This window comes from Pyrus communis, chromosome 11, assembly GCF_041283825.1.
Source record: "Pyrus communis isolate YQ-2024b chromosome 11, ASM4128382v1, whole genome shotgun sequence".
In the NCBI taxonomy this organism is placed as follows: domain Eukaryota; kingdom Viridiplantae; phylum Streptophyta; class Magnoliopsida; order Rosales; family Rosaceae; genus Pyrus; species Pyrus communis.
The window spans coordinates 23,097,401-23,109,309 of NC_142575.1; the positions used below are offsets into that span (position 1 = coordinate 23,097,401).

The 11,909-nt window shown below is 34.4% G+C and overlaps 1 protein-coding gene across 3 annotated transcripts; it reads right to left on the reverse strand.

Annotated features, from left to right (window-relative positions):
• Positions 1–261: 261 nt before the first annotated feature.
• Positions 262–3,297, reverse strand: LOC137741671 (uncharacterized). 3 transcript variants are annotated; one of them, XM_088679063.1, is made up of 3 exons: positions 3,064–3,287; positions 2,831–2,951; positions 262–1,876 (listed from the first exon to the last, which is right to left on the reverse strand). In XM_088679063.1, exon 3 carries the CDS (start codon positions 1,855–1,857, stop codon positions 463–465), a length of 1,395 nt encoding a protein of 464 aa, XP_088535189.1. In that variant the 5' UTR covers positions 1,858–1,876; positions 2,831–2,951; positions 3,064–3,287; the 3' UTR covers positions 262–462. The 3 variants fall into 3 exon arrangements, with proteins under 3 accessions (XP_088535189.1, XP_068337469.2, XP_088535190.1); XM_068481368.2 differs by lacking the exon at positions 2,831–2,951 and having other exon boundaries at positions 3,064–3,297; XM_088679064.1 differs by lacking the exon at positions 3,064–3,287 and having other exon boundaries at positions 2,663–2,951.
• Between the last annotated feature and the right edge of the window lie 8,612 nt (positions 3,298–11,909).

An 11,909-nucleotide genomic window follows, 5' to 3' on the forward strand; every position in this document is an offset into this window, starting at 1 on the left:
TGGGGATGGATAAGATCTCTGGTGGATTCTTTTTGCCTTTTCATGATTAGATCCATTGGATTATAAAACCAATCATGTTCAATGGCCGAAAGCACAGCTGCAGCTGCTCTGGCCTTCCACACTTTTGACGTTAATCACACCATGTGATTGTGGGATTATAACATAACTCATGATTATAAACATGATTAGCATATAGTTCGACGGAGTTTGATAACGAAAAATTAAGGTTAAAATTAAAAGTAGATACAAGGAGGAAAGATGTAACAGAAGTTCTTATGCACTAATACAAGGTGATAGAACAAAGCTTGTAACAAGTACAAGTCAAGATTTTCGTGACATCTAAAGCACCTCAACATACAAAGGGAAACACCACAATACATAAAACATTATTACACATCAGTACGAGTAATCTAAAATCTAGAGTCACCTGTTTTTCTTCCTCCGATGAAGTGAAACGAAAGCTCAGAAGAAAGCCCTACTGCCATAAAACACCCGGGAACCACTGCTCTTTGGTGTCTCTATTTTCTGATCAGTGCTCGAGTTTCCTGAATTGGTTGGTGATTCAAGGTCCAACGGAAGCTTCATTTTTGCCAAGGACTCGGTGAATTGCTGCATGCTTTTCATGTACATGTCTACAAAATCCTGCTGCACCGCCGTATGCTCTGGAACAGTGACTGTGATAGTAGGATTCGCCGTATTCTCTGGAACGGTCACTGTGACAGTAGGATTCGCCGTTTGCTCTGGAACGGTCTCTGTGACAGTAGGATTCGCCGTTTGCTCTGGAACGGTCACTGTGACAGTAGGATTCGCCGTTTGCTCTGGAACGGTGACTGTGACAGTAGGATTCTCAAATGTCTCACTTGGCACCCCACCAGACGAATTAATCTCTTCATCTTTATCCACCTTTTTCTCTTCCACCGCCAAAACTTGTTCGTGGTTTGGAGATTTCACAGCTGATGGAGCATCATACGACTCTGAGCTTGTATGACCCGATGGAGATGAAACACCATTAGTTGACACACTGCTTGGGGGAGAATCAAGCTTCCGAACAGGAGTAGATTCAATGGTAGCAGTCGAGAAACTTTCAACAGCATGAATACCCACTTCGGAAATAACCTGAGTTTCAGAGTCAGCAATGACAAAGCTCTCAGAGCTTTGAGACTCAAATTCAGAACATGGGAACTTAATGTACTCGGAAACCATTCTCTGGTCTTCATTGTCGATGTTCGGATCTGGGAACTCTAACCTATCTAATTCACGTGACTCAGCTGTCTCCGAGTCCTGCACAATAGGATTTGAGGCCAGGGACATTACTTCTGGGATATCTCCAGTGTACGAGAGGGACAACTGGACAAACCCTGCTGGGAAATGAAACAGATCAGTTGAAGAAAGAGAGAACTCTTTCTCTAACTTCCCATTCTTAACGAAGACCTCCGACAAAGGCACCAAAGAAAACCCCAGCAACTGATCTTCAAGATAATTCTTGACCCTGCTCAGCATCCAAATCTCGCATTTGAGGGAGGAATCAACACTCCGAACATTGAGCTGTACATTGTCATTGAAGACCGGATTTTGACCACCACCGTTAATGGTCTTGGTGGAGACTGTGTTTTCAGGATCACTCGTCAGGCATAGCTTAGCGTAGACATCTTGCTTGTGGTATATGCAGATGTTCTGGATGTCCCTAGCCCGATGAACGTAAACCTCGAGAACACCAATGAAGTTCTCTGAGTTACAAGCTATACTGGCATCAGTTGCATTGGATACGGGCCCGCTGGTAGAAATGAACTGCTTCTCAGGCTCGGCAACAGAGCTTTTGAATGGAGACACAACAGATTGAGGAGAATCCATGATCATGAACACCTAGGAAGTTAACCTGACAAAGCACGACAAAGATATTTCTGAGAAAACGCGAGTCACTCCAAAATTATAAGTCTAAAATTGGAAAGCACCACCTAGTTAATTCCAAAGACGGAGCTCAGATATTTAGCTGAACTGGATACAATTTAGACTAAAAACATATAAAGCCAATTCGAATATAGAACACCTCAAGGCATAAATTAGAAATTCGTACGACTCCAGTAAAATCCAAGGCGTAGTTACCGCATAAATTAGAAACTCGAACTGTTTTAGTTAAATCCAAGGCGTCAGTCGAACACAAATTGTAACCTTCTATGATGCTTAAAACGAGACCCCAAAATAAAATATAACTAAATCCTAGCATGTCCAGAAATAAACACCAATTCTCAAACATATAGAATTTAGCAGACAAACATTCATAGAAGGAACTTTCATAAGAACCACTCAAACCCCAAACCAAAGCATAAGCACCACAAGAAACTGAGAGTACACAAGCCTATTAACTTCAGCAAGATAAAAAATTAAACAAAAATTTCTTGTAATTGAAAGATCAAAACCCACTTGAACAAGCTCAAAACCCAGAAACCCTTACCTTGAAATCCTTCACATAAACCAAAAAAAGGCAAAACCCAGAAGCCAAAAAGCACTTTTCCAGTAGGCTCCTCAAAAACCCACCACAACCCCAAACTTAAAAAGAAGCAAACCCTTAAGCAATAATGCAAGATATAAAACTACACAAATATTTCTTGTAATTCAAAGATCAAAACCCACTTGAACAATCTCAAAACCCAGAAACCCTTACCTTGAAATCTTTCACATCAACCAAAAACAAGCAAAACCCAGAAGCCAAAAACCCCAAAAAAGCACTTTGCCAGTAAGCTCCTCCGAAACACACAACCCCAAACTTAAAACAAGTAAACCCTTTAATAATAATGCAAAGATATTTGCACAGTCCAATAAAGCCACCTACTTTTCTACACGGAGAGATTATATTCTACCACCGGAATCCAAGGGAGCAAAACAGGGAAAGGAAAGCACAGCGACCAAGATCGTGCCACAGAATTCCAAAAACAAAATTCGACCTTTGAATCCTTCGAAAAGTCACATAAAACGAACCAAAAAAATGAACAAATAGCTCCCAAAAGAGCAAGTAACAATAAAATAAAGGAAAAGCTGAGATAGGTTTGCTCCTTTTTCCATTACCTTTGGCTCTTTAGCTAGAAAGTCAAAGCGATTTGCTTGAAATTTGAAATTTGTCTCCAATTGAAGATCCGTCCAAGACCCAAGGACACTCAGTTCATCAGTCGAGATTATACTATTGCTGCTGCTGCTAGAGAACCAAAGTTTCTGAAGGACAGAGAAGGAATAATGATAAAGATAATCTAATGGAGAAATGCGGGTGTGTGTTGAAGCTTGTCGGAAAGCCTGTGCAGTTGTGTGTTGGATGAGAATATATAATAGCAAATTTAACGAAAAGTTTTCGGTACAGTTTATTTTAACAAAAAATTATATTTTTACACTAAAAAGTTAATCTTAGTACTATTTACTTTACCCTTTATTTTGTCCTTATGGTCAAAACTCAAAGCTTTCAAACTCTTTTCATTAGTTTTCCTTATATAATAACGTATGATAGTGTTATTCAAATACTCAATTTTACCTATCATATATCTGTTAATTTTTTATGTTTGCTCTTCTTTAACTTATTGAATTCGACGCTCATGTTTAAGAGAGTGTGTGTAAAGTAAAGTTGAATGTGGATAACACTACCCTAACAGAAATACTATCTTCTCATTTCAAACTTCTTGTTTTACATTTTCGATTCTTTTTTTTTTCCTAAGTAATGCTAAGAAAAGAGTAATATTATTCATACCATATTTTTGTATCATATTTTCATACCACCTTAGGTAGCATTTAATAAACTAATAATTAAGAAAAACTAGTTAATTAAATAATGATTGTGGTATAAGAGAAGTCTTTCTCCTTCATGTCCTTGGATTTTGCAAATTTTTCAAATAATGTGGTTGTCCACGTTAGATGCCACCTAAAGTGGTATGAAAATGTGATATAAAAACATATTATGAATAGCATTACTCCTAAAAAAAAATCAAATTTTACAAACTACTGCCTTGTAGTATGAGAAATAAAACCAATAAGGGAGAACGAGAAAATTCAATTGCAGAAATATATTTTTTCATGTATGCAAGTAAGTAGATAAATAATGTCCGTTTTTATTTCCCTAAATTTATATTAGTAATGTACTAATTCACCTTCTGGATACATCGGAAAATCTCTCAAATTCTTCAAGAGTCGGTTATGTTATGCTAGGAAGGGTAAATTTATAGATAATGTTTTGAAAACTAAAGGACATGAAAGTTGATGATTAGTTTATTACCAAATATTATTCCTATTGATGACATATTATTTAGCTTGTAATTTTAACCTCTCTAACATTATCTATATAATAAATATCCTTTTGGGGTCTTATTTCTTCTTTTGGGATATTTTTACTTTTGGGCACTTACTTTTAACTTTATTTTTGTTTTATGATCCAAAGAGGGTGGGGTTTGCAGAAACACTGTCCCACACGGTGTGAAGGGCAGACCAATCAGAGAAGAAATGAGTGCGCATTTGTTGGTGGGGACATGAAACATATGGCTTGTCTCTACATTTCTGCTCTTCTTTTTCTTTTTAAGGTGTTCCCGCGTCACTGCCAATGCTTTCCCATTCGAGGTGTTTTCTTTTTGGTAGGTGATCACTTATTTTCACTTCTTATATATTTTTTTAATTTTTTATTATCAAAATGATTGAATTGATAAAGATTAAAAGATAAAAATTAACAAGAAGTGTGTCTACCCTGTCAAATTAAAAATTATAGTTAACTTTCAATCTATGAATTTTATAGTGCAAAAATTTGAGGATGCGGGTTTTTTAATTGTTAAATTTTGATATTTATGCTTCTAATATGAAATTTATTGGTTAAAATACTCTGACTATTTGATGTTTATATTTTACTAACGAGAAATGATCTCTACACTTCTTTCTTTTTTATTGTCTCTTGAATATTTTTTTTTTTTTTTTTTGAACTAAATGTCTACAACAAAACTACTATTGATATTGTGCATAATTTAATTCAACATGTTGAGGTTGATAAGCTGGAAGCAAAGATTATTATATCGGGCCATTTGTGAAGTCAGATTATCAAATGACAGATGTATTACAAAGACAGTGTTTGGTGAAGTGTTCAACAACTTATTTATTAAGTTGGGCTTTTGTGGTATTAGCTATGCATGAACTTGAGATGAAATGTGACATCAGCTATACCAAATTCAAACTATGATTTCTTTCCTTAATTTGTGTAGCTAAGGCGGGTATAGGCAGCTTTCTTATTTTAATTAAATTTGTCAGAGGATCCTTGAGGGATGTAGCAATTGGGTGGCAAAGATGGATTAGATGTGCTACGTAAAAAAATGCATCTCCTACGGAAGTAGCAACCCATTTAACAAATTAAAGAAGTAGCAACTAATCTTGTATATTTACAACATCAATTGTTAATTCTTCAAGTTAGCAAATTGGATCCTGCAATATATTTTATTCAAAAGTATTAGTAAAACTTTTGAAAATAAAATTTGGACCTCACAAAGGATATTTAAAGACCAAATAATTCTTCAAGTGTACTCGTTGGATCCATATTTTATTCAAAAGTATATTTTAAAATATATAGGATTCTCGACGTTGCAAGATCTCATGAAGGCTTAGAACTATTTTGAAAACATCAAACGGCTGACGATCTCTTTTGATTCTATTCAATGGTAACGTATTTATAAAGAAGCCAACTTCCTCGCATATGCTATTAGTTTCATTAGTCACAATGTTGACTACATTTGTATTAGGAATAGGGTGCTTCCTAGTGAGGCACGCCAAGCGTTTTTATTTAACTGCATGGGTTCCGGTTGTTCTCAGGGATTCTCCTTATCTTAATAAAGTTTATTACCTAGCAAAAAAAAAAAAAAAATTCTAAATGAGTTAGCAAAGGACATTTTTAAAGAAAAAATTTGCTAACTTCTTTAGAGATGTTCTTTTGTAACATATAAGCCACCCAACTCATTTAGGGCTGGTTTCGTATTGTTGTGCTTTGAAAAAAAGCTGATTCTGCTGTGCTGTGAGAATAAAAGATTGTGAAATAAAGCAGCAGAGTGTTTGGTAAACTTTTTTGTAAAAGTGCTTTTGAAAAAAAAAAAAAAATATTATAGTGTTTGGTAAACTTTTATGTAAAACATATGTGAAAAAAACCGATTTTTCAAAGCTGGGTTTTGCAACTTCTTGTTTTTGGTTTTTTTTACCCAAAACTGTGAAAAAAAAAAGCTAAAGCTGAAGCTGAATGTTTACCAAACACAAAAACAGCTCCCAGCTTTTTTTTATACCAACTTTTTTCAAAATCACCTCAGTATCAAACCAGATCTTAAGCTCGCCTAGCCTGCCTACTCGGAGAGCCCTGCATAGTTCTCTTTGACATTATTACTCAATTACAAAAGTACGATTGAAAAAATAATACTAATTTCAATTCTTAGTATGTCATCTAGAAATCTGTGAGGTTTGAATATTTGAATAATCAAGAATTCAAGATACATAAGTATTGGATCAATCATTAAGTAACTCGAAAGGGTATAATAATTAAACAGATCCAAAATAAGGGAAAGGATCATGACAAGGAACAATAGTATTTCTTTTCTACCCACCAACGAAAGCCTCCAACTTAAGGAAGGGGATCATCTTCGGATTCCTTCGATCTAATCCTCCTCATCAAACAATATGGGTCTTTAAAATTTAATTCAACGGCTAAAGTTATTATAACATTTAAAGTGGACCCATGTTTTTAATCGTTGGATCAAATTTCAAAGGTCTGAATTGTTTGATGAAGAAGATTAGGTAAAAGGAATCCGGAGAGGATTTCTTTCCCAGCTTAAGGCAATTGTTGTTGGTAAACAAATACACTATTGTTTTGTAAGCAAGGAACTTGATTAAGATTAATTGAATTCATAGGCAGATATGGATAATGCTTCTAATTACATCTTGGTTGTACTAAATGACAGAGGGACAGTCCCCACCTTATAATTACATCTTGGTTGTACTCATTGAAAAAAAATAGAAAAGAAATTATGTTCTCTTTTTGTTTTTGAACAAAACTACGAAAATCATGAAAAAGGCTTCAATCGTATAAACACAAATTTTAAGACTGCACTACCACAGTTCCATTCCCTTCTGCACTCATTTTTGTGACCTCTCTAACTTTTTGACACCTGTTAAGTTTTGGTTCAATTAGTGGGCAAGTGTCATGATTTTAAGCAGGCCTTAGAAATCTCACATACACGTATGGATGCAGAAGATTTGAATTAAAACTAAAGCATATCAAATTTACACAAACAATTAGATCAAGTCGTAGGGGACTTGTTGTATTGCGAGGTATTAAGTTAGAGTTTCACATCGAATAATTAAGAAATCTACAAGAGCCTATATAAAAGGTCAGGCTATATTTTGAATTAACTTACAATGAAATTTAACTTTTTGAATATATGCTAAGACAAAAATAAGAAAATATTAAAGAGTAGGAGAAGACTTGTTCTTCCTCCTCCTTTTTTTTTTTAATTGTTTTTTAACAAGCGATATAATATACACTAAAGAGTAGGAGGAGTGTGTCAAGTCCCAGAATAGGCTAAAAATAATGTAGTTTGAATTCGCCTTTGGCGAGAGTCAAATATAAAACTTTTCACTTACAAGAAAAGAGAAATACAACTAAACTGCAGAACTAAGGGGTTCTTCCTCCTCCTTTTAAACCTTGTGATTTTCTCTTGTGCTATAAACATTAAATTGGTTAGTCTTTGATGTGTCCCCCTCAATGAATAAAAAACCAATATGAGAAAGTCATACAAGCAACAACCTCCAAACTATATATAAACTGAGATCTTAACTAAACTTCAAATACAAGCAATAACCTCCAAAACAATATATAAACTGAATTCAATTATTTTTGTCTCATAACATTCTATATATATAAATTGGCTTGTAGCTCAAATGGTTTATATTTATGTATTTAAGATCTTCGATACGATCCACCTCCCGTAATATCACTTGTATAAAAAAAATATGTATTTGCATTTCGTCCTGTACTTAATGCATATGTAATCAATAAAACTTATAATTTGTTGGTCAAATATTATTAGGAGCGCTTTCAATTAAAAAGTGCTTTTATACTTGCGAAACACCCAGCCTTACTCATCATTATTATTATTTTTTAATACAATGTACTGGGGATAAGAATTTAGACTAAATTACAGAGTGGGGCTGCTATGAATTATTTCTTATCAAGAAGGAAGAAAATTGGTGACAAGCTACGATTATTCATTATTTTCGAATTTGGAGAGATCATGAAGAATTTCATTCTACCTGTGGCCACAGTCAAGCAGACTCACCAACTCGGAACATCGAACTTGGGACCTTCCACATTTTTTTGTTTATTTAGGTAGTTGTTGTCCACGCCTTTAACCACTGGGGCACTTGTTGTGGTTTCATGGTGTTATAATTTAACATGTCGAAATTGTCATAACCTATAAGCCGAACTTAAAATCTCTTCTTTAACAATAAAATAAATATTACTTGACCGTATTAATTTTTTTTTAACAAACAATATTATCTATACTAAGGGGAAGGGAGTGAGCTAAGCCTTACAATGAGCTAGCAATAATGTGGTTCAAATTCGCCTTTGGCAAGAATTGAATCTAAAACCTCTTACTTACAAGTGAAGAAAAATATTACTAGACCGTAATACCAAGAAGCACTTGACCGTATTAATTAACTTACTTGCATTATTCCACAGCTTTAGGGGGAAAAGATCAGTGATTAATTAATACGGTAGGGTAATTTGATTTTTAATTCAAATACGAAGTGAAGGGTCACCAAGTCATCGCTGTGCACTTTTATTCAATGATCCTTAACCACTTCTTTGACAAATATTTGTAGAATCCATCCATCCAACCATAAATAAATACAATCCATCCACAGTAGACATTTGGAGAAAAATTGCCCACTAGACCTATCGGAAGCGTCCTCTTTTCCCTTTTCTCAATGTGACGCTTGGCCACTAAATTAAGAGTCTCCCCACGATAAAGATATACGGACAACAACATTTTCCCTTTTTATTTTTCTCTCTAGTTGACCAGAGCAATTTACATAAATATGGTTCACCGCTATAAGAACATTGCAATCTATTAAAATAATAATGTGGTGAAAAATTTACATTGACAAGATACTCGTTCTTGCAAATGATCACGCTACGAACAATATTTAACAGACGTATAATATATTATTTAAATAAATAATTTTTATTTGTGTCGTTAGTAGTGTGCCCCTGTAATACATTGAATGCAATGTGAGAGTTTGCCTCCTTATTTTAACATTTGTCTATGTCCTTATCTTTTCTAATTTGTAGGGTAAACATGATATTTTTATCACAATTTTTATATCACATTTATATAACCTATCTAATAAAGACGAGATTCATATGTGTTAGTAGACCTTATTTTATTAGAGAGATAATACAAACGTGATATTAAAAATATGATAAATGTAGCATTACTGTTTCTAGGGCGGTGTGGATGGATTGGATAGAGACCTAAGCTAGCTATTGAGATATATTTGATGAGTAAAAGTGTTATTCGTTTGTCATTATACCTTTAATCAAATAGTGTTTTTAGCTTTTGGGAGTATTGCATGCCGTAATTGACGTATGATGAGGCTTTTGAAGAGTGTTCATACAGTGCTTAATAAGATGCTAAAGCATATATTATACACTAATAAATTATGTTTCAACTATTCGGTACCATTTGACTATTCATTCCAAAGCAAAACGGATTAGTGACTTTTTATTTGATTTGTGTTCGTTAGGGTTTATTTTTAATCAATTACCATTGGCATTATCCAAGATACGCCTTGTCAACTTGGGAATAATGTGGAGTGATTACTAATTAACCGCAAGATTAGAGGCCTTAATCCTAACCCATTTGTGATTTTAGAAGTATGGCCGAAATACATATCTTTTATGGTACTTATTGCTTGACAATAAAAATATATACGAAAGATAATCCCAGCTGGATCACATGGCAAAAAGTAATATAAAAGTAAGGTGAAGTGCTTATTTAGTTCTTAAATTATTATATAAGTAAAAATTAGGTCCGTAAATTATTTTTTTCAAAAAAAATCAGTCATTGAACAATAAAAATCTGCCAATTACATCCCTAATATTAGATTCGAAGCTACTATATTCAATTTTCCGTCAATTTAAGTCATGTTACTTGTATGTGATGCATATTAAATGGTAGATTGGTAACTATTCCTAGAAAAATATGTATGGAGTTAACTTTGGAGAGTAAATTAGATATTAAATTAGCAACCTATATGAAATGTTAAGAACTTATAGGTGAGAAAATAACGGTATTACACTCTAAAGTGTGTCGAGTAACTTAAGTTGACGAAAAATTGGATAAAATAGCTTTGAACATATTAGTAAGGATGAAATTAGCAATATTTAATGAATTTAGGGACTTATTTTACCAAAAAAATAATTAAGTAACCTAATTTTCACTAAAGTGATAGTTCAGAGACTAAATCGGCACTTCACCCTATAAAATATATGAAAATATATATAATATTATGTAAGAATTTCTTCTCATCCAATAAGTCGTAGTGTTCACATATTAAACGAACCAAAAGCAAAATTTCAAATAAAAAAAGAAGAAAACTTTCCTTTCTCTCTCTCCGTAAGAGACATTCCCTCTGTGTGAGGGTTAATCTCACCGATCTGTGTGAGTGGTTCCCGATTGAGTCCAATTATGGTGCTGCCAATCCTAGCTCCGGCTGGGATCGGTGGGTTTCTTTTGTTTCTTCCTCCCTCTCTTTCTCCTCTTCCATCTGTTGTTTTCTTCCCTGGTTTTATTGGCCGATTTGCCTTCTTCTCTCCCATCTGCTATCTCTCATCCATATTCATCTAATTTCCAAGCTTCAGTCACCCTTTACCGCGATTTGTTGCGATGTTTCAAGTTGGTGTGCTTTGATCTGGTGCTCGCACGGGGTCGGGTGTTCCTTGCACCCCGACCTTCTCTTTGTTGTCTGCCCTTGTTAGTAGTGTTGCTCGTGGACTGCCATAAGCTTCTTTCACTTGGTTGCAGGTTCTCAGGTATCTATAGCTGGGCTTGGAGTGAAGCTTGGAATTGGTTGATGGTATCGGTGAGGCAAGGCTTTGTTTAGGGAGTGAATTTGGCTAGATCGACATGCATTGCTGCTGTTTTGGTGGTTGCAGCGGCAATTATGGCGAAAGACACAGCAACTCCGGTTGTTTCTGTGGTTTCTTTGTTTTGGTCTCAACTTTTGGTTGGCCCACTGTTGTTTGTTTGTGTTTTTTTATTGTTGGGCCTCTGTGTTGTAATGTTTGTTGTTGGTAATGCATGTTACATTTTCTCAAAAAAAAAAAAAAAAAACAAACAAACAACAAACAAACAAACAAAAAAAAAAAAAAAAAAAAAAAACAAAAAAGCAAAATTTCGAATATTACAAAGTCCAATTGGGCCACGTACAAATTGATCAGTTGCATCGTAACTCGAATAAATTCTTGACAAATGACAGTGCTATGGTAGTGGCTCACTGACGGAGTGTCCTATGTGCTTTGTCCGTTCGTCATAGTGAAGAACAAGAGAGACACAAGTAGGTGCTTCTATTCGGTTCTCTTATCTGTTCGTTGTCTTCAAACAAATTAATGTCAGCAAATCTTGACTCTTCTTCAACTCAAAACCAATAATATATATTATCTAGCTAGGGTTTCTAGATAACTTACTTAAATCAAACACGCATTTAGAAAATAATGAAGATTTATATGTAATGAGTTCACTATCTTAAACCGTCTTAACTCAATAATTTATTGTCATGTAAAGAATCCCATGAACTCAATAATTCATTGTTATAGAAAGAATCCTATGAACCGTTTCATATGAGTCCTTTTATTT